Genomic DNA, 24,796 nt, shown 5'->3' with positions numbered 1-24,796 from the left:
ATGCAGTTTTTGGCTTATAACTCAAAAACCAAAGCATTTAGAGCAAATCTGACATGGGATAAAATTGTTCATCAGGTCAAGATCTATCTGCCCTGAAATTTTCAGATGAATCGGACATTCCGTTGTTGGGTTGCTGCCCCTGAAATGGTAATTTTAAGGAAATGTTGCTGTTTTTGGTTATTATCTTGAATATTATTATAGATAGAGATAAACTGTAAACAGCAATAATGTTCAGCAAAGTAAGATCTACAAATAAGTCATCACGACCAAAATGGTCAGTTGACCACTTTAGGAGTTATTGCCCTTTATAGTAAATTTTTAACCATTTTTCGTAAATCTGAGTAATCTTTTAGAAAAATCTTCTCCTCTGAAACTACGTGGCCAAATTTAACCAAACTTAGCCATAATCATCATTGGGGTATCTAGTTAAAAAAATGTGTCTGGTAACTCGGCCAACAAACCAAGATGGCCGCCATGGCTTAAAATAGAACATGGGGATAAAATGCAGTTTTTGGCTTATAACTCAAAAACCAAAGCATTAAGAGCAAATCTGACAGGAAGTAAATTTATTGATCAGGTCAGATCTATCTGCCCTGGAATTTTCAGATGAATCGGATAATCGGTTGTTAGGTTGCTGCCCCTGAATTGGTAATTTTGAGGAAATTTTGCTGTTTTTAGCTCACCTGGCCCATAAGGGCCAAGTGAGCTTTTCCCATCACTTTGCGTCCGTCGTCCGTCGTCCGTCGTCCGTCGTCGTTAACTTTTACAAAAATCTTCTCCTCTGAAACTAATGGGCCAAATTAAACCAAACTTGGCCACAATCATCATTGGGGTATCTAGTTTAAAAAATGTGTGGCGTGACCCGGCCAACCAACCAAGATGGCTGCCATGGCTAAAAATAGAACATAGGGGTAAAATGCAGTTTTTGGCTTATAATTCAAAAATAAAAGCATTTAGAGCAAATCTAATATGGGGTAAAATTGTTTATCAGGTCAAGATCAATCTGCCCTGCAATTTTCAGATGAATCTGACAACCCGTTGTTGGGTTGCTGCCCCTGAATTGGTAATTTTAAGGAAATTTTGCTGTTTTTGGTTATTATCTTGAATATTATTATAGATAGAGATAAACTGTAAACAGCAATAATGTTCAGCAAAGTAAGATTTACAAATAAGTCAACATGACCGAAATTGTCAGTTGACCTTTTAGGAGTTATTGCCCTTTATAGTCAATTTTTAACCATTTTTCGTAAATCTTAGTAATCTTTTACAAAAATCTTCTCCTCTGAAACCACTGGGCCAAATTAAACCAAACTTGGCCACAATCATCATTGGGGTATCTAGTTTAAAAAATGTGTGGCGTGACCTGGTCAACCAACCAAGATGGCCGCCATGGCTAAAAATAGAACATAGGGGTAAAATTCAGTTTTTGGCTTATAACTCAAAAACCAAAGCATTTAGAGCAAATCTGACATGTAGTAAAATTGATTCTCAGGTCAAGATCTATCTGCCCTGAAATTTTCAGATGAATCGTACGACCTGTTGTTGGGTTGCTGCCCCTGAATTGGTAATTTTAAGGAAATTTTGCTGTTTTTGGTTATTATCTTGAATATTATTATAGATAGAGATAAACTGTAAACAGCAATAATGTTCAGCAAAGTAAGATTTACAAATAAGTCAACATGACTGAAATGGTCAGTTGACCCCTTTAGGAGTTATTGCCCTTTATAGTCAATTTTGAACCATTTTTCGTAAATCTTAGTTATCTTTTACAAAAATCTTCTCCTGGGCCAAGTTCATTATAGATAGAGATAAATGTAAGCAGCAAGAATGTTCAGTAAAGTAAGATTTACAAACACATCACCATCACCAAAACACAATTTTGTCATGAATCCATCTGCGTCCTTTGTTTAATATTCACATAGACCAAGGTGAGCGACACAGGCTCTTTAGAGCCTCTAGTTTTGTTATTATCTTGAATATTATTATAGATAGAGATAAACTGTAAACAGCAATAATGTACAGCAAAGTAAGAACTAAAAATAAGTCAGTATGACTAAAATAGTCAATTGACCCCCTAAGGAGTTATTGCCCTTCATAGTCAATTTTTAACAATTTTCTTAAAATTCATTAACATTTTCCACAGAAAGTACTGTTATAGATAGAGATAATTGTAAGCAGCAAGAATGTTTAGTAAAGTAAGATCTACAAACACATCACCATCACCAAAACACAATTTTGTCATAAATCCATCTGTGTCCATTGTTTAATATTCACATAGACCAAGGTGAGCGACACAAGCTCTTTAGAGCCTCTAGTTTATTACTATCATATTTTATCTGGGCTTGGGACTGACAGGTTTGACATGGCAGAGTTCAAAATTTAAAAATCATTACATAGCACATTTCATAGCACATTGATATATATATTTAAAAGTTTACATACAGCTAAAACTAGTAAAAGAAAACATTTTGTTTTTAGCTTGATATCTGAAGCCCAAGTACTGAAACAAAAATAGCTCTTGTTATCTGTTCTTACTGGTATTTCGCCTTTATTTCAAATATATAATCATGTTTCTCAATTCTGGGGTGCATGTTCATTAATATAACAAATGTTAATGTTATTCACCGACTGTTGTGAAAAGATAGCAGAATGAGTGAGTAGAACTAACTGTTTATTGAAGTGGGCATGGAAGTATTCTCCAAAATTTGTCTTAATAATAACAAATTTAAGCTATTCATCTAGGTACTATTACTTCTCATTAAAATTACAGGTAGATGACAATAAGTAAAAAGCGCAAATGTCCGGTCAATTTAATACAGGTGAATCAAAATTTGAAGCGCAAATGTCCATAATATTTGAAGCGCAAATGTCCTATTGTTCTACAGGTAAAAAAGCGCAAACGTCCTGTGCCCGTCTGAACATTGGTACATCTCTTTACCATGGAGATTATTTAGCAAGACCCTGTCAGTCATGGTCTATGACTTTAAAGTGTTTAAATACTTTACATGTCAACATTTGTGATTAGGTCAGTATATAGGGTACCACAAATGATAAGTCAATTGTATATTTAGTAAGTAGTACTAGTTGTAACAGCACTTCAATTTCTCATTTCCATGAAGGTTATTTGTCTCTGCATCTTCTGTCATGGTTTTCATTGACTCTGGTTAATTGATTTATTGATATATAAAAAAGAAGATGTGGTATGATTGCCAATGAGACAACTATCCACAAAAGACCAAAATGACACAGACATTAACAACTATAGGTCACCGTACGGCCTTCAACAATGAGCAAAGCCCATACCGCATAGTGAACTATAAAAGGCCCCGATAAGACAATGTAAAACAATTCAAACGAGAAAACTTAGCAACTTATTTATGTAAAAAAATGAACGAAAAACAAATATGTAACACATAAACAAACGACAACCACTGAATTGCAGGCTCCTGATGTTTGCTAACTTTGGTTTATTCAGCCTCAGCACACTAAAAGCTCTATTGTCTGCAGGAGGATTGACTTCAAATGTTTTGCATAGTTTACATAATGAAGTATTGCCATTTTGATATCAACATTTAAAAATGTTATAAAAGCAAGATGTTGTTTATTTAAAAGTTTTATCTTTGCTTTAACAGGAGTCGTATTAACTATGTTTGATTTTTTGCAGGTCACCTACCAGAGTAAGAAAAAAGAAATGTGAAACTGTGTTAGATGAAACCAAATTTGACAAACAGGTTTGCAATAATATAAATAATGATAACTACAGATGTTTTATATTTGTTTTTTTAAAAGCTAGTTTCGACAAACTATAAACACAAAGTTTATGAATGAAGGAGATGTTGGGGTATATGTCAGTGAGACAGCAACCCAATGACCCAAACAACCATTTGACATCTAGGCTGATAAAAAAGAAGACAAAGGATGTAATCAAAAAGCATAAATTTAAAAGTTTGCATCAAAGTGATAAAAAAAAAATTAGATTAAAAGCAATGCTTAAACAATTGCTGGCACTGAAAAACATGATTGCCTCAGAAAACCAACAAATTACTTTAGTTCACAATTTGTTTCCACAACACTCTCCATTAGAAAATTTCAATGTACATAAATTGAATAAAACAACAGCTTTAGATCTTCACTAAAATATATCCATATCAGATCAGCGAGAAAGGGATAAAAATGTATCTCATTGTAGAATTATCATGGTTTAACCAATTTTATATTTGAGGAATGGCTGAATTTTTTTTTCTGTCTATGAAGAAATAACATAAAAAATTTGGTGCACACTGAATAACGCGCATAGCTGGTTATTTTTAACAGTGAGCACCACATTTTTTATGTTATTTCGAAATAGACAGAAAAAATATGACAGTCATTTCTTATAATTTAATTCTAAATTCCATTTTAAACAGTAGAAAACCATGAAAAAACGTTGATGATGTCACAGTCACATGAGTAAATTATGTCTATGGGCTGATAACAAAATAACGTCAGCCAATCAGAAGATGCGTTACAATCAAAATTAAATTATAACACAAATAACAAATGACAACCCCAAAAATATGTATTTTTATATCACAGGATAAGACACCTGCCAAAACGTTAGTGGTTAAACAGGAGAGTTCACAAGCAAAAAGTACATCACTAGAGCAGACGACACACAGTCAAAGGTCACAGAGGTCAAATAAGAGGTACTGTTATCATAAAATTCCTAAACACATCAGAAACTTAACTAATAAACTGAACCTATGACACTTTTAGGCCTTGGTAATTGATAATAATAATTTAATCAGTCCTATAAATACAAATATACCTGTCTAGTCAAAACAAAATGTTCAGTCCTAATTAAGAAATACACCTTATGGATATTTATTCTATTACGGGTTAGTTCTAAAATTACACAACTTTTTCATCCAGTTGAAGCTATCTGGGACCCTCTTTTAAACAATGCACCATGCATGATACCTTTTAACGAGACCTGTTTAAACCATTGTAAATACTTCAAACAAGTAATTTTTTTACTATAATTTGAGTTTCAAAAAAAGTGGATCTATCAAAGTTTTCTAATGATTGCATTCTAAATTTTTCCTCCCTCAGCTCGTTGACCTTGTCACACTTTATGCTAATCAAAAACTCTTTGAAATCTGCTGCAAAGATTTCAACTGAACTTAATCAGAATAAATGCTCTACAGTGCATTTTGTTATAAGCTGCTGTTTCAGTTTTAGGATCTAAGTTATTTTTGGGGTTTAACCATACTATATGAAAACATGGACTTTTTGATAAGCAAAGCATTAGACATAGAAATACAGGTCATCCTTGCATGTGTTTGTCTCCCTGGTCTTGTTAGCACTCTTTTGTAAACAATTCTTGCCAGAATTTTTATGAGGCTTATATCCTAGGTTTATTTCAGCAATATGTCTTTAACAAGTTTGATCCATTTTACAAATTTTACAAGATGCAAGGCTCTTATAGTAAGATATCTAAGCTACAGTACGGGTAGGGACTTATTTTTATGGATGTCTTAATCCGTCTAGATGTCAGACTGGTCGGAGAGTTGTCCCAGTGTAATAAACACCTGCTGTGCAATATCCAAGTGGAAGGTCGTAAATCAATCTGTACCAGGTTGATTAGAATTAAATTTTACCTGTACAGATATATTAGTATTTATGGAGGATAAATAAATGTAAAATATTGTTTTGTATTCAAAGAGCAAAAAATAAAATTAAAATTAAATATAAGAAATAAAATTAAAATTAAATATAAGAATAAAAATTAAAATTAAACATAATTTTATTTTTTTTATAATTTGAAAATGAAATAAAGACGATTTTTAACAATATATTGTGTTGCCAATTATTTCAATAGTTTTGTGCCAATAAACTATTTTGTATTTGTATTTGTAAACCGTAAATATTTCATCTAATTCAAAATAATAAGCCTAATAACAACCAAGACTGTTTTCAATAGAAGTTTAAATCAAATTGTTGAGACTTCAATCCCGTAAATTATACGAGTTTTCGTTGATGGTTATATTATTTCCCGCTTTTAAGGTCCTGTTCCTTTATAAATATGTTATTATAAGAAACTCAATTTTAAGTATAAGGCCATCATATCGTATTTATGTAATATGTATAGGCATTGTGAATTAAGTTATTTTCCTTTTGATACAACTTTCCCCGTCAGAGCCTCTACATCTATTCACACCTGTCAATCATTTCTCGCAAGTGAAACATTTTGGTCAGACAGATCACTCGTGCTTTCTATTTTGACATATTTCCCGTTAATCTCTTTGAAAGTCAAACAATTGGTTTCCTTTAATACAATATTTATAACGCCGAGATCATATTTCGATTCCTATTTTTAGCTCACCTGTCCCGAAGGGACAAGTGAGCTTATGCCATCACTTGGCGTCCGTTGTCGTCTGTCATCGTCTGTCGTCGTCTGTCGTTGTCGTAAACTATTTCAAGAATCTTCTCCTCTGAAGTTTTGATCCATCAACAAACATGGTCGCCATTGCTAAAAATAGAACATAGGGGTCAAATGCAGTTTTTGGCTTATAACTCAAAAACCAAAGCATTTAGAGCAAATCTGACATGGGGTAAAATTGTTTATCAGGTCAAGATCTATCTGCCCTGAAATTTTCAGATGAATCAGACAACCCGTTGTTGGGTTGCTGCCCCTGAATTGGTAATTTTAAGGAAATTTTGCTGTTTTTGGTTATTATCTTGAATATTATTATAGATAGAGATAAACTGTAAACAGCAATAATGTTCAGCAAAGTAAGATTTACAAATAAGCCAACATGACGGAAATGGTCAGTTGACCCCTTTAGGAGTTATTGCCCTTTATAGTCAATTTTTAACCATTTTTCATAAATCTTAGTAATCTTTTACAAAAATCTTCTCCTCTGAAACTACTGGGCCAAATACTTCCAAACTTTAACTGAATGTTCCTTAGGGTATCTAGTTTGTAAATTGTATCCGAAGTTATGATCTATCAACAAACATGGTCGCCATTGCTAAAAATAAAACATAGGGGTCAAATGCAGTTTTTGGCTTATAACTCAAAAACCAAAGCATTTAGAGCAAATCTGACGTTGGGTAATATTGTTTATCAGGTCAAGATCTATCTGCCCTGAAATTTGCAGATGAATCAGACAACCTGTTGTTGGGTTTCTGCCCCTGAATTGATAATTTTAAGGAAATTTTGCTGTTTTTGTTTATTATCTTGAATATAATTATAGATAGAAATAAACTGTAAACAGCAATAATGTTCAGCAAAGTAAGATCTTCAATTAAATCAATTTGACCAAAATTGTCAATTGACCCCTTAAGGAGTTATTGCCCTTTAAGACTTTTTTCACAATTTGTTCATCATGTTGACTTACTTTAAAAAATCTTCTCCTTTGAAACTGCTGTATCAATTTCAGCCAAACTTAGGCTAAATGAGTTTCAGAGTATTTAGTATGTCAAGAAACATAGCTCCTATGGCTAAAATAGAACATAGGAGAAAATGATTATTTTTTTTGGCTTTTGAAGAAAATAGGACGATCCAAAAAACATTTAAATAAATTGAAAAGCCAAAATAATCATTGATGAGAGATTTAACCAAAAGAATTAAGGTGAGCCTTTCAGGCTCTTGAGAGCCTCTTGTTTTCATTTTATTTAAAATTGTTGACACTCGAGATAATATGCCTTTCTATTTTCATGTCTGAAATTTTTTATGAAAATCGCCGGTGTTATAAATATATTTTACAAATTGTATCAAATCGATACACGAAAATCAAAGTTTAACCTTATATAGTTTATTGACTAAATGCACATTTATACCCCAATGGGGTTGAAGGCTAGTCGTACTACTCATGATCAGCTGTCTTTACTTTTTCGTCGTTTTTCTAGTCATTCTAAAGCTTGCGCAGTCAGTATGATTTTTTAAATCGATGTTGTATTATTTCCGAAGTTTAAAGGAGGTCTCCAAATAGATTATTTAAATGGGAATCTGGGAAATGACTGATAAAAATAAAACAAAAAATAGTTAAAGAAGACTAAATCGTGTTTTGATTATACATGTATGTAAATCGATTAAATTTCTATTCTGGTAAATCGATCAAGAGCCTCAAAACTAAAGCACAATACTGTCAATCATTCCACATCAAATTTAATCATGAATGAATTTTCCCACGGTCGGTCAGTAAGGTCACCTGTGTTTACTGTTACGACATTTCCCGCCATATAAAAATCTTGTGCAGTGGACAAAATCGATCATTAATATCTTTTATTAGCATTCAATATTATTGTGCGTGGAGTCAAGTTAAAGTTCAACCACGTGCACACGCTGTTGATCACTGATACACTACAGCTTGGGTGGATTTTGCTTTATCCACCGGCCCACCTTGGGAGTGGACACCAGGTGGACAAAATTTCTACCTTGTCCACTCTGCCCACCCATAGGAGTGGACATGCAATTTCTTTTGTTTAATCTTAAGACTTGCAAGTACAATCACTTGAAAAAAGCAGATAAGCATTTGTAATCAATATTTTTACAAAAAAAAAGAGACTATAGCTAGAGTGGGCATGGGTGGGCTGCCCACGGTGGGCAGGTGGAAAAAGAAAAATCCACTCGGGCTGTTGTGTATGTGTATCATGGAATTGTCTTTTCACAGCAATTTTTTCTTATAGATTGCTATAAAAAATATAACATACAAGTTTCCTTTTTTACATGGATTGTGCGTAAATTAATATTATGCAATTAAGTTCGGGATTTCGGGATTAACCCTTTCGGGATCTGGGAATTCTTTTTTCGCAATGTCGGTACTTCGTGTTTTTAAGCCCGGGATTTCAATATCCGGACCCCTTTTACCCCCTACCCCAAAATGCAGATCAATTATATTAATTTAGCATAATGAACAAACACGGAAATCTTAAAATAAACTTATGCCGCGGAAGAATCAATATTTTTTTATAAGTATTGCTCACTGTAATTATTTTTATCTCGGAACTGACACAACACAGACTGAATATTAAATACAAATTATAGAAGTATTTTGCATGTGACCGCGTCAAACTAAAACGTATTCAGCAACACTTGAGACAGCATTCTGCTAATCAATGGATTTACGTGGAAAATAAATCAGTTAAATAAAAATAACCGTAAGCTTCAAGAAATAGAATACATGTAAAAAATATATATGTTTAAAAAATTTATGCAAACAAATAAGAAAAAGATACAAAAAAAAAAAAAAAAAACGAAAAGGAACATAAAATAAAAATATTTTTTAGGAACAAAAAAAATAAATAACAGTTGAAATATCAAAACCATAATTAACAAAAATAGGCTATTTTTATTAAACAAAGTTTTCTCTGGTACTTCACCTGTAAAAATATTTTATGTCAAATTCGATGTAGAACTAATATAATCAATAAAGTGACTGAGAGGTTAAAATTACAGGTAATCTGATTCTGAAATCAGTGAACCGTAATTCTAGCAACACGGATTAAGATGAAAGGACCATTCACACCTGGATCTGTTGATTAATGACCATACTACCTACCATAAAAATGTCGGATTATTCATATCCGACTAGACGGATTAAGACATCCATAAAAATAAGTCCCTACCCGTACTGTACAATTTATCTGACATCATTGTTGGTTGCCACAGATTACTGTTTAAAATTGCTAGTTTTAAATCCTAATTTGCAGTATTCAAATGATCAAAACTTCCTATGAATAATGTAAAGAAAAGGGATATCTATATATTTACCAAAATTATAACAACATTTACAATTTAATATTGAGAGTTTTTTTTCAATTAAATATTTCAAATTCTTTTGTAATAGGGGTAGAATTGATGAAGAGGAGGAAATACAGGAAGCTACAACACCTTTAAAAAAGAAAGTTAAACAAGAAATAGTTACTCCTGTGCAAAGTCAAAATGAAAGTAGAAGTCGTAGAATGTCACAAAAGAGATCACCAAGTCCTGTAAGTAGGTCATCACCGAGGAGACAAAGGAATATATCACCTAAGAGTCAAACGACATCACAGAGATCACCTAGTCCAAAATCAAAGAAACAAAATAAATCGGCAGGAAAATTCAAAAAGGAAATTATTGAGGACTCTGATGATGAGATTGAAAGTAAAAATAAGCATCGTGTCATTGTAGACGATTCTGAGGATGAATTTCCAGACTTTCGAAGTAAAAAGATACCACTTAAACAGAAGTCACCTAAAACTTCATCTGCAAATTCAGATGATGGGTTTCCAGATTTTCATACAAAAACTATAAAAGGAAAACAACTGAAAGCAGCATCTGAATCAATAAATATGTCAGACTCTGATGAAGAATTTCATGTTGGTAAACCTAGGTCTAGTCAAAGAAAACTTGTCAAACATGAAGCATCACCAGCACCCAGATCAAAATCAAAACATATGGGAGATGGTGATGCAGATAGTAATGAACAAAACAATACTGGTGCAAATGTGATGAGAACAAGTAAACGAAAAACTTTAGTAGAAGATTCGGATGAAGAAATAGATGTTCAACCTAAAGGAAAAAAGAGACAAGTTATTGAAAATTCTGATGATGAATTTGACAGACTGAAGAAGAAACCACAGACTTCTTCTGTTGCTGATGAGGATAATACTGTTATTCCTGTAACCATGGTAACACATGGCACTGGAAAGTTTGTTGTTCCTGAGGATAAAAACCGTGAAGAAATAAAGGTGAGAAAAGTGACACAAATGAGAATAAATAACAGAATCTCTGTTTTTAAGTTAAGATCTTTTAACTATAAAATAGTACCGTTAAAATACATTATTCCTTTTGACAAAAAGATATGTCGAACACATACAAAGCATTCATAGTTCATAAAGACTTGAAAGTAAATTGTAGATGGATTGTTATAACAATTTATCTATACATTTTACTTTCAAGTATTTCTAAGAAATTTTTGTGCCTGTCTTAAGTCAGGAGCCTCTGGCTTTTGTAAGTATTTTTTTTTTAATACATGTTATATGTTTTGGAGTTTAATGTAATGGCCATTTGCCCTGAACTAGTACAATTTTTGTTTAAATGCCAGTTTAAAACCTTTTGGTGGCCTTTGGCTGTATTTTGCTCTTTGGTCGGGTTGTTGTCTCTTTGACACATACACAATTACGGTACCATTCTCAATTTTAAATGACTGAAGTGCCATGATCTTATAACCCTTACCCCTATACAATCACTTGAATGTTAAGTATTGACCAGAGTGCAACAATATATGACAAGTTGACAACTATTCTATATTAAAAAAAGGAGATGTGGTAGGATTTCATATATTGGATCACTATACACAAGAACTCAAGTTAAGTGGTACAATTATAGGTAACTGTACTGTTTATAACAAAGAGAAAAACCCATACTGTTTTTTTGATTCACAGGAATAATATCAAACAAAAAAAGCTGGAAAAATTTGCCTACAGCTATTGTTTCTTCTTTTATTAATATCATATATTGTTTCTTCTGTAGACTGAAGTCACTGAACCACAGACTGGTTTTATTTCTGCAGCTGAGGAAAATCAGGTAGGGTCAAAAATTTAATATAGATCATGTTAGGTGTAGAAAACTAACCCTGTGATAATTTACTTTTGTAATGATTTTAAGCTTTGGGCAAAGTGAGCTTTTCTCATCACTTGGCATCCGTCATGGTCGTCTGTCGTTGTTAACTTTTACAAAAATCTTCTCCACTGAAACTACTGGGCAAAATTTAACCAAACTTGGCCACAATCATCAATAGGGTATATAGTTTATAAAATATGTCCGATGACCCCACCTGCCAACCAACATGGCTGACATGACTAAAAATAGAACTTAGGGGTTAAATTGCAGTTTTTGGCTTATATCACTGAACCTGAAACATTTAGAGCAAATCTGACAGGGTAAAATTGTTCATTAGGTCAAGATCTATCTGCCCTGAAATTTTCAGATAAATAATGGCGGAGGATGCATTAAAATTTATTAACTGTTCTGCTTTAGTCAAATTGATAAAAACCACTTACAAGTGAAGATCTAAGATATTTTGTTTAAAGTTGCATTACCACCAGTACATATCAGTTTGAGGACTATTTGGAGGCTGGTCCCCCAAGGTCATAATCCAGCATTTGAATTGATTAATAGCAATGTTGCTGTTCTCGGAGAATATTTGACTGACAGGCAAGACATATCTCGGTGTCAACAGTTCATCTTTATTCAAATCCATAAGTTTACATATATGCTTCATAAAAATTCCATAATTTTGATAGGCAGACAACAATCATGTAATGTTTTAAGTGAAGTTTTATTTCCTTATAAAATTCAACATTCATGCATGGCTACATGGCAAGTTACAGTAAATGCATAGGAATATATATTAAAAAAACCCAACAATCATTTGATTTTTAAAACTCCTTACATTTTAACATTAAATTGTAACTATAAGAATTTAATGTATCTTTTATCGTACTTTAATAGGGATGTAAAAGTGCTGACCATGTGCACATTAACAAAGTTTGAGGTGCTCTTGTGCCAAATATGCTTGATCAATACTTTTACTCAGCAGTAAAAATACAAAAAGTAGCTTTAAATTCTTAAGTTATATTTGCTTTTTCAGAATAGCAGATCAACTGACTATGTCAAAGAGGAAGACCTGCCTTCCAGGTGTATCAATATTCAGTTTGTTGACCTGGTTGCTAGGAAACCAAATAAACCTAAAAAACAATCTAGTGAAGGAGTACCAGAGGGTTATGTTAAATGGAAAGGAAAACTGGTCAGAAGTTACAAAAAGTTTAGAAAGGTACTGTTATCATTATATATAAAATTCCAGGTAACATTGAAAAGACGAATGTCAAATCTTAAAAGAAAACATTCTTTCTGATTTAGTATATGGTTTATAAAATGCTGCGTAAAATTGACATTAAAACAAAAAATCAAATAATTGTATGTGCCTGGAAGAACCAATAAGACAACTATCCACCTAAGTTCAAATGAAGTGGATGTTAGCTATTATAGGCACCTGTAAGGCCTTCAATAATGAGAAAAACCAATACTGTATAGGTGGCTGTAAAAGGCCCAGATATGAAAATATTGATCAATACAATTGAGAAAAATACAATGAAATAACAGCATCATTTTTAACAAAACAACCACTGAACTACAGGCTTGTGACTTGGGACAAGCACATGTTGGGGGGTTAAACATGTTTGTGAGTGCTCAACCCTCTCCATAACCTTGGAAAGTAGTGTAGCAGTCATGTTATCAATGTTGATACTACTTAGACCTCTCTGCATGTGCAACCACTTCCAATACTGAATAGTGATAACTAATTGACAATTTTGTATCTGATTACTGCATTTCCTATGCCTTTTATTCATAATGTTTCATTTGTATCAAGCTCCATTTGTTTGTTAGCAACTACTTAAAAATACAGTACATACACTGAAATGTCTCCTGCTTTATATCTAGTGATCATGATTGAATGGTATGTTACAAGTCCTACATTATCAGATAAATTAATTATTATCAATGAACCATAAAAAAGAAGTCAAAAGAATCCACTTGACATGATATGTTTTGTTGTTATAGACAGAAAATGCAGGAGCAAATAGTTTACCCAGAATTATTGGAGGAAGTGATCTAATTGCCCATACCGCAACAAATAGAAAGGACTTAGATGATTGGTTTAAAGAAGCAATTCAGGTAAGAGAGTCTTTTTTCATGGCGGTCAGTTTTATTGGTGAAGGAAGCATGAGTGTCCAGGGAGAACAATCTACTTTATACCTAAAAGAAACAAAAGATAATTTAAAAATTGAATAAAAGCCACTGGTAAGAGCAGATAAATTAAATTTATTACAATGATTGCAATGATATACGATACACATTCTAGTAAATATTGATATTTTTTACACAGCATTGATATATGTTAAATGTATCCAGTTATCTTACACATTTGACATCTAATGATAATATATAGATAGATATTATAAGTTATATGGTTTGCTACTGACTCCCTACAGATCCATAGAGGGTTAGCAAAATCCAAAGGGGGTGAGGCCTGAGGCCGAATCCCCTATGAATTTTATTCACTCTCTATGGATCCGTAGGGGGTAGTAGTTAACCGTATAACGAATTTATCGGATGCTGAACTTTTTCTGATGCGTTTTGTTGAAAAATAAACAATGAAACACAACAACATTAATAGATGACGTCACCATCAACGCGTCATGAACCCCCTATAAAACTTACTAACCCCTATGGTCTCATATGGGGTCACCACGTGACGGTGTTTAACCAATCACAACGTGATAATTTATCTGTGGTCTGATAAAGGAAGATGTGGTGTGAGTGCCAATGAGACAACTCTCCATCCAAATAACAATTTAAAAAGAGTAAACCATTATATGCATTTTTGGCCTGTAAAAACGGTGATCTTTTGATATTTTTGTTTAATTTTATTCACCACTTTTATAAACTCTGGAAAATAAGGGCTTCACATATTTTATGGATACCTTTCTTTTGTTGAAGACTGTATGTTGCATTCTAGATGTCTATCATTGAGGTATACTGTAAATTCAGAAATTATTGCGTGCACTTATTATTGCGATTTTATCTATTTAGACTACAATGCAATTCTAATTTTTGCGACTTGAAAAAAAATCCTGTTATTTCAAAATGGGATTAAATTATTGCGATTATAATCCTGTCGCATTTTTCGCAATAATAAAAACATCACGATAATTGCTGAATTTAAAGTACCTACCATCTTCATTTATTCAAAGCAAACATTGGCGCCAGAAAACATGTTTAACCCTGACACACTCTATATGTGCCTGTAATTCAGTGGTTGTCATTTTTTATTTGCTTTATTTCATACATGTATTTGTTTTATACCCTTGCCACAGTGGAGTTTGAACTTAAGTTTTACTCATTTTGATTTTGTGAAACTCATACACAATATGCTAGAAACCAAAACTTGCAGACAGAATATGATTTGGCATAAAAGACATAAGATATAAGACATTTTATTTCACTAAAGCCCCCACATGGGGTATGTTAGTACAACATTTTTCAACAAACAATAAAATTGTGAACATATTTACATTAGAACAACATGGTAAACAAAGGTGCAATAATAGTATATATAATTGATACTGATATATGTGACAGGAAGTACAAATTATTATAACATGATAAGCACATGTATTAAAAGGTTTTAATAAGACTTTTTTGACAGTATGTCATTAACAGATCTAGATAGAGTTATGCCTCTTTATAACTTGGATTAATGCTATTTTTTCAGTTTCTGCACTTTTAATTTAAGTTTGTCTTATCCAAATTAATGAAATTTCATATACAATGATAGCAACCAAAACCCAAAACTTGAATTTGGATAATGAGTCATTAAACTTTGTAGAATTATATTCATTTTAACTTTGAAAATGTTTCCGTTACCCAAATTTTGCTTAAATTTGCTGCATGTAAATTTTATGAAGCTCATACACAATGCTGAAAACCACAACACACAGACAGAGCAACAATTTGGACAGTAAAATATTCACAATTTTAGAGTTATGCCCCTTTAAAATTTAGAAAAAATCAAATTTATTTGTTTCCCCACTCTTACTTCATAAAATTGAGAATGGAAATGGGGATTCTGTCAAAAGAGTAGAAAACAGCCAATGGCTGCCATTGGGTCTTCAACACAGTGAGAAAATCTGGCACCTGCAAATTCAAATTTGATGGTATTCATACACAAGTAGAATTGAACTACAAAATCACCTAATCTTTCACAAATTTGCCTTATGCAAATTTTATGAAACTCATACATATTGCTAAGAACCACAATACACAGTAATTTAATTTTTTAAATTTTTGCTGTACGTCATAAATTGTTCTAGAGTTACACCCCTTTTTAACTTGGAAAGTTACAGAGCTTGAGAGGGGTCATATGTGTTCACAAACTTTTCCTTTTTATACCCCATTTATGAGCATTTTATTTTCTGGTCTGTGCGTCCGTTTGTCTGTCCCTTCATCCGTTCGTCCGTCATCGGTCTATCTGTCCCCCTTCAGGTTAAAGTTTTTGATCGGGGTAGTTTTTGATGAAGTTGAAGTCCTATCAACTTGAAACTTTGTATAAATGTTCCTTATGATATGATCTTCTAATTTTAATGCCAAATTAGAGTTTTTACCCCATTTTCACAGTCCACTGAACATAGAAAATGATAATGTGGATGGGGCATCCGTATACTAGGGACACATTCTTGTTTATTTGTTTTTTGGTTTGTACAGAAATCAAGCCATTACTTTTCTTGTTTGAATTGTTTTAAATTTATCAATTCATGATCATTTATAGTTCACTATGAAGTAAGAATTTTGCTCATTGTTGAAGGCTGTGAATGACATACAGTTTATTTTAGTAAATTTGTTCACCTATGGAGAGATTTCACATGGCAATAGTACCATATCTTCTTATTTGTATATATATGTATAGGAAATATTTAAGGAAGCTGGCTTGTCATGTTTAGATTTTTTGTCAGATTTTCGGAATCCTCTGGTTTTATCAATTTGAATGCCTTGAAAAAATTTGCCCGGTGACCCGCATTTTTCTTTTTGTAAATCTTTTACATGTATAATGATAAGCCATCTGTAAAAGTCTTATAAAACTTTAATTACTTTTTAACAGTTTTTGAGAACTTCAACTTGTCAATGATAAAGCTATAAAAAGTCAAGAGAGAATATTTTCCCGCCAAAATGTCAATGGCTAATATTTCGAAAACAAGCACGGTGACCTATATATTTTTTTTGCTCTTTGGATTACTTTATTAATCCCCTATCTATATAAACTAGTTTTTTGAAAAATGAATTACTTTGAGACTGAGAAGCGAACTCCCTTAAATTCCATAACATGGAACTAATAACATATTGTATTTATTGCAGGCTGAGAGTCAAACAAATGAATCAGAGAAGAAAGCTCAAGATTTGTTTAAGTAAGCAAACAATTTAAGGAGGTAGACCTAGGTTAAAGGAAATAACTCTTAAAATCATCAGTACGTTTGTGTCAGCCATTTTCATAAATATGTTATAAGCTTCTAGGATACATAGATTATTTTCAATCTGTTTCAGGTAAATGCTTAAAATTCATTGATGAAGTTTGACTTTTACAAACGCATAACTGATTTAAGGAGCTATCTCCCTGAACCAAGGTTTACCCCCTTAAGATATCTTTGAATTTACTAAAGTATGCTTGCTCCTCTTATATCTGAATTTTTTCAAGATATTTGGAATCGTGTTGTTTTTGTCAAAGTTGCAGAAAGCTCGACACAGGGATAGTGGGGGGATTTTCAAAATTTTTCAATGGGTTCATATTTTTCTTTCGAAATTTTGTAAATTGCGGAAAGTTTCAAGAAAAAATATTCAATTGCACAATATTGTGCGATAGATTTTTAAGATCTTCAACACATTTATTTTTTGTCCAAAACTTATATTATGTTAAGAATTCAGCCATTATCAAGCTTGAATATTGTGTATAATTTTGCACCAACTGTTCAGGGTTTCGACCTCTGCAGTGGTATCAGGCTGCCAACAGCAAAGCATTTTATTTGGGTTTTGGTATGTTTTTCTTAAACTATAAGCAATAGGTCACCGATTATTGTTGCTTAGGGAGGGATTGTAAGGCAATATGTCTGTCTGGCAGATATCATCTGACCTTGACCTCATTGTCATGGTTGATTGGTCAATGAGTAGTTTTCCTGGTTAAGTCTGTTTCTTTAAAACTATAAGCAATAGGTCAATTATATTTGGTGTATTGAATGATTGTAAGGTGTGCATGTATTCCCTATTTGTTTTATCTGACCTTGACCTCATATTTCTTGGATCCTGTTCAGTTTTTGTGATTCTTGTAGTAAAGCTTTATATTTTGGACTTTCAACATAAAATCAATGGTCAGTTATATATATATAATTAAGAAGGCAAGACATTTCATGCAAGTGCACTCTTGTAGCCATGTATTGTCATTTAAAATTTTACCCACTAACCCCTACTTTTCTTTTCATAATTTTACTACATATTTCTTGTACAGCCCTTTTTTTGAAAATCTTATAAAATCCTTGTTATTTTTTTATTGATTTTGAAAGAAAAAAAATAACAAATGTTTTAAAAATGCATGAAAAATCTAAAGAAAATCATTTCCAGCCGAATTTTCAATGGCTTATATCACGAAAACAAGCACAGGGACTATGGTACTTGTATATTGCATATCTTTGTATAAAATCTTTTCTTTAAGTCATTTAAAAAAAATTGTGTTGGCTGCTTTTTGGACTATCACATTTCATATATATATAGATATAAGAAGATTTGGTATGAGTGCCAATGAGACAACTCTCCATCCAAGTCACAGTTATAAAAGTAATCCATTACAGGTTAAGGTACAGTCTTCAACATGGAGCCTTGGCTCACACCAAACAGCAAGCTATAAAGGGCCCCAATAATTATTATTGTAAACCCATACATATTATGTCACTTTTTCAAACATATTTTAATTTTTTTTTAAATTAAGATTTAAAAGATGCATTAATTTAACCTGTTTTTAGAAGCAACTATTTACAAAAGTAATAGATTGGACTCTCATTCTGCAAACTAAATTTGTTCTTTCTTTCTATTTTAGCTGGGAACCAAATAAAAAGAGATCAAGATGAAATATGCAGTTTTTCCTATAAAAATAAATGGAGATTGATATAGTGATGCAGTCAAATCCTTATTCAACACAAATTATAATGAAGTGTCATGAACAACAAAACTTTTATGTTTGTTAAAAAAATGTAATGTTATTACAAATGCAGTGTGATAAAATAAATTTTTAATTAACCAGATGCTTTATTTTATCGCGAAAACACAAACTAGTTTGGTTCTGATAAATTTTCCACATTTTGATATGCCTGTCCAAAGCACAGAACCTGTAATCCAGTTGTATTGTATTGTTCGTTTCTGATGTCTGTCATTTTTGTATTTCATTTTAAAACTGTTAGTCGGGTAAATGGAGTCATTGATTTTTTTAAAAACTGTTTCACATATTGTCAATTCAGGGTGATTGTAGCTTACTATATGGTAATGGATGTGTTAATTGCTGAAGGTTGCTTGCTGACCTGTAACATCTTTGCCTTGTGAATAGTTGAGTCATTTGCAATCGTACCACATCATCTTATTTTAAGTTTCTGGTCACTGTAAACCATTAGTATTTTTCACAAAGATCTTCACTTTTATTTTCATCATCTTAAAATAGAAGCGAAAGATATCAAAGTGACATTCAAGCTCATTAAAAAAAAACAAAAAAACTCACAACCTTATGGTTAGAAAAGAAAAGAACCAAAAGACAAAAAACAGGAATATAACATAGAAAACTAAAGACTGAGCAACGTGAACCCCATCAAAAACAGGAGATATTATAAGTTTTCTGTACAGGTAAGCAGTTCCTGCTCCAAATGTGGCAACCATTTGTGATATACAGTCACTGACTAGATCACCTGTTTTATGAAATTGACAATGTGTTTTGGTTAAGTTTTATTTATGAATTCAATGAATAAGACTTGTTTGTGGAAATTTTATGTTCTTCCCTCCAAATTAAAAAAAGCTCAAAACAAGATAGAAGTTCTCAGCAATGATGTACTTTCTATTAGTTGTAAGCTTGGTACAAATAAATTTTATATTTGGAGACAATGTGTGTTTACATATATGTTATACCTACGTACCTATAGGTTTTAAATGATACCAACAAGTTATTCCTATTGTTTAAATGTTTTCTTAAATTTTATTTCAAACAATGACATACTTGCAATTTAGCACATTATTGATTTTTTGGGAAAAATTGAATCAATTATTCCCAAGTCTTTTTCCATCACTAGCCTCCCAAACCTAAAGTAGCACTGGTTTGCTACTAATTCTACAAAATGTATACATGATGAAAAAAAGTCTCGTGGTATTCTCGTGTCTGTACATATGAAATATGAAAATTTTTGGCGTAATCATATAGCAGGTTTCATACTTTCTTAAGGTGTAAATTATTCGTAATTTGGAGAATAAACAAAATCGCCAGTATTCAAGTTTTTAGAATTTCACAAGGGAATGCGATAGTATGACTTTTCAAAGAATGATATAATTTTATAAAAGTGACTAAAAAATAATTGAAATCATGAGGAAAAGGGGAAATAAAAGGTACTTGATCGGTCACCAAATTATTCGACTTGCTATATAGCTGTGTAAATAAATGGTTGGGAAGGTTATCAAAGCAAGAGTCATTGAGAGAAAGTAGACAAGGGTGGGATTCGGGAGGGGGATGAGAAGAGGGATTTGGGAAAAGGAGCACCCTATGTTACCAGGACCCCCTCACGTAAATAAACTTTAAAAGTTTTAAAGTGGAATTTATTTTTTTATTAGATTTTTTACAGTGTTCTATACTTTTTTGGGAAAAATATTAAAAAAATTTCACCTCTCACCAAAATGTGGATAGCTTTATGTTGAGGGATTTACAACTTCGGACATAATACTTGTATACTCTTTTTCGACTAGACCAAATGCATGAATCACAACCCAACTGTTTTACAGTAATTTCTTCCCTCTTCTTACAATATGAAGCTATATAGTTAAAGAAATACTATATTTGATATATTGTCCCCGTTCGGCTATATATATATATATATATGTAGAAAACAACAATTTCAATTACCAGTAACAAGATTAGGGCCTAACAATTTAAGATTGCAAAACATTGATTTTAGATGTCCATATATATAATTTGCGATGCCCTGGTGCTGCTGAAGATAATATTTCATAGACGCGCATTGCATTGACCGTACAAATAGGCGTAAAAGTTTACAACCACGAAAATTACCTATTATACAGTATCTTTTGAGTAGCTCATTCAAGTATGCATGTCTTTTGTTTCTGTCAATTTACAGGCTAGTTAAGTCATTTTAATTACGTAATAGTAATGCGTCATTACCTACATAAACGACAAACAATCAACAGAAAGGGCGGGATCTGAATTAGATTGTCCAACCTCCTTTAATGCCAATCATATTGAACCAATTACCAATCAACCTCGGTCTTACATAATTTAGCAGATCCTCTATTAAGTATCTCATTACATGAAAACTTGACCTTTTTATCAAATACACAAATCTAATATAAGATGTTTAATAAATAGAAATTAAAGATTTATTTAATGACTTTTACTTTGATCTACATTTATAAAATGGTTCAATAAGTCATGTATAAAATGAATGAACAATTGAATGAAAACTTTATTTGCAAGAAGCATATACATGATATGACAAACAAAAAATAGCAGAGAACAGTAGTTACAGAGTATACAATCATATTATGACAATATATGTGATATAATTTTCCAAGCTGCATTTAAATAGTTGCATAGTTTTACTGTCATAGATTTACAATGAACTTGTAATAAATTATTAACTTGTACCAATTTGGCCAAGAATAGTAAAATTAAGTTAAAAATTCTATTCGCACAGATCTATATGCTCGCAGGACATGATAAAACAAAATGAGATGCATCCTCTAAAACATTCATATTGCAACATATACAAATTCTATTTTTTTCTTTTCAGTATTAAGATAACGAACAATTTTAACATTTAATTTAAGTGTACCGCTACGCCATTCATTTAATATAGATACATTACAATGAAAATTTAAGTATTTTTCTTTACCAAATACTAATTTATATTGTTTATGAATACAAATTTTGTTACATTGTTCTGAAGCTCCGACCTGTAAAAACTGATCTGTAATACGTGTTTTTATACAATCAAATTATTATTTACTAGTATCTTGTGAAATTCATACATCATTAAAACCAAGGTTACATAACACATTTATTACTTTAGACGCCAAATTAATTTTACCATTATTTGCATCTTCGTACAAAAGTTTATAAACTTTAAATACACCATGAAGGTAAATAGTATAATCACCATTATTTGGTAAGAATATCAATTGCACTTTATCGAAAATGTTGACAAATTGTCATTAATAACATTTATCTTATTTTATAAACTAAAAAAGAATGCATAAGACCAATAGTAAATGCAATGGACTGCAACACCGCTATTTTCATGTATGTTCTTTTTTTGTCCACACTAACTTAAATATAAATGGATATTATTTAAACTACTATTCGAAGAGCTTTCCATGAGTGATTTCCATTACATTGATAATAATAATTGCCAAATTGGAAGCAACAAGTAATATTTATTTGCCAAATTAAGAAGTATCATCATTTTTGAAATGTTTTCCTAGTCTTCCTAATGTATTGATCTGCAGCATTGAAGCACACAGAGAAGTTTTGTTTATTTACAACTGTAATGGGTTAACAATTAATTCACAATAAATGCAACTAGTTTGATAAAAAAAATTATAAGCAAGGCCTCCACCATTACTTGAACATGCAAACATTTTATTAAATGCAACTAGTTTAATAAAAAAAATTAAAGCAAGGCCTCCACCATAACATTTGAACATACAAACATGTTATTACAAAAATATACTTTATATATGCATGTAATTATGAAAGTATTTCATCAAGTATTGTGGAAAACATTAAAAGCAAAGTTAGGCTTGATCGAATTTAAGAGCGATCGCCACAACGTTTTATGGTGAGACTAGTAAAAAGTGGTTCAGCACACAGGCACTTGTTTCTATCCATTGGAATACCCACTATCAACGTATATTTACTCGTAAATATATGTTGATAGTGGGTCTTCCAATGGATAGAAACAAGTGCCTGTGGTTCAGCATCAAGATCATCAATTTACATATTTAAAAGCCAAAGGAGTTTAAGACTGAATGATCACATTATCAGCAAATATAAAAAAGAAGATGTGGTATGATTGCAAATGAAACAACTCTCAACAAGAGAACAGATGCCACAGAAGTTAACAACTAAAGGTACGGTCTTAAAAAATGATGAGCAAAGCCAAAACCGCATACTGTGAAAGTTCTTTTATTCATAGGGTACCAATTTTTATGGTTTTCGTGGATGACTTTATCCACGAATTTAAGTGTCCAACGAAACAAAACAACCATTGTCCAAATCAAGACATGGAAAGATCCCCATCGGTAGGTTTGTCTTCTGATATGATCTAGAGAATATATTGAATAACGTAAAATCTTTCATAGTAGTCGCAGAACTACAACCCCATGCAGGATTATACCCATTTAATCTTTAATAACCTAAATTGTACAACTTTTGATCTTTTAATTCTCTTAAAAAATATTTTGATCGATGAAAGTCAAATTTCCGGTATAGATATGCTGGTATTATAAAGTGTTCATTTTATATCCTTGTAGTTCTCGTACATATGGGAAATTATAATTTCATGCTGGGCATGATTTTCACAAGAATTATTTGACAATTTAAGATACGTTTATAGCATTTGTTTATGTTATCTTAGGTGACATGTTTATGGCCTAATTAACACCTCTGATGGTCTTTAATCTGTTGATAACTTTGTTACGGGTCAGTGTTTACCGTTTTCAATTTCCTCAATCCAGAATATTTGTAACCTTCGTTAATCATTTTATAAAGGCTTTAATTTTTAATTTATTTTTTTTTCTAGAAAACTAAAATCCACGAATTTAAAAACCCACGAACAAGTAAACATTGCTCAAACCACGAAAATTGATACCCACGAATTAAAGTACTTTCACAGTAGTCAGCTATAAAAGGCCAAGAAATGACAATGTAAAACAGTTCAAACCAGAAAACTAACGGACTTATTTATGTACAAAAAATGAACAACAACCACTGAATTACAGGCTCCTGAAAAGTTAGTTATTTTGCGACAATGTGAAATTGATTGATTTTTTTTATCAGTATTTAGTGCCAATCTCAGCACTGTTGAGTATTGTGGTGGTTAGTTCTATTCTATGAACTGCCGATAGAGAACCATATCTTCGGCAAAAAAAACTGAATTCCCAGTCCATTTGGATATCAATCAAATGCAACTTCAATGAACGGTCCATAAATTGACAACCTCAGCGTTAACAGTCAGTGATAACTAGACGAATTATTCAGACCAATTGTTCATAAATATGCAATGTGTTAGAACTTGACAAAGATGAATAGTTTCAGCTCTACAGTTTGGACATACACTTTAGTATGTTTGAGTCTATGCTTCCAAGCTAATAAAATATATGTCGTTAATATTCTTGGTATATAGCTTTTTGATATCCAAAAGTTATGCTACTATCTCACGTGTGCCTCTTATTTTAAAAAAAAATAGAGAATTTACTTTCTTTTCCTAAGTTTTCTTGTCCATAATCAGTTATTCATATGCACTTAATTATGGAATTCCTCATTTTGATTATCTGACAAAAAGAGAGAAGGTTGCTTTGTCCATTTTCACGATTTGTATTATAAATTTTACACAATACAATTATCAATTATGATCTATTTACGAGATCAATACGTTAAATATGGACCAATTCAGATCATATCGACAGGTGACTAAGTCCATATATTAATAGGCCATTATATTACGGAGGAATTATACTGAAATATGTCTCCATACGCCTTTATCATGTTTATGATAGGTCTCATCTTTAAGTATTTTCAAAACATAAACATTTGTTATAAAATATAAAAAGTGTAAACAGAGAAGAAGACAATTTCTGTCTTATAAAGATTGACTGAACAGTCAAACAATACAAGCTAAACATGCCTTATTTTCATTCAAACATTTTGAATAAAACTTCCAGTAATACGCAACAGACTTG

General features: G+C 31.8%; 1 protein-coding gene across 1 annotated transcript in view; it reads left to right on the top strand.

The window, feature by feature from the left end:
* The window catches only part of LOC143076027 (uncharacterized), a 39,305-nt gene extending 20,437 nt beyond the window's left edge, over positions 1-18,868 (top strand). Inside the window, exons 10-17 of the mRNA XM_076251639.1 lie at positions 3,665-3,731; positions 4,576-4,685; positions 9,834-10,716; positions 11,501-11,554; positions 12,621-12,803; positions 13,592-13,705; positions 16,943-16,992; positions 18,669-18,868. Of these exons, the coding sequence (XP_076107754.1) occupies positions 3,665-3,731; positions 4,576-4,685; positions 9,834-10,716; positions 11,501-11,554; positions 12,621-12,803; positions 13,592-13,705; positions 16,943-16,992; positions 18,669-18,699 (1,492 nt within the window). The 3' untranslated portion in view covers positions 18,700-18,868. The remainder of the gene's footprint in view (positions 1-3,664; positions 3,732-4,575; positions 4,686-9,833; positions 10,717-11,500; positions 11,555-12,620; positions 12,804-13,591; positions 13,706-16,942; positions 16,993-18,668) is intronic.
* The last annotated feature ends 5,928 nt before the right edge of the window (positions 18,869-24,796 follow it).

Source organism: Mytilus galloprovincialis, chromosome 5, assembly GCF_965363235.1.
Source record: "Mytilus galloprovincialis chromosome 5, xbMytGall1.hap1.1, whole genome shotgun sequence".
Lineage (NCBI taxonomy): Eukaryota > Metazoa > Mollusca > Bivalvia > Mytilida > Mytilidae > Mytilus > Mytilus galloprovincialis.
The sequence above is the reverse complement of the archived record's forward strand: the minus strand, read 5'-3'. Positions and strand labels throughout refer to the sequence as shown.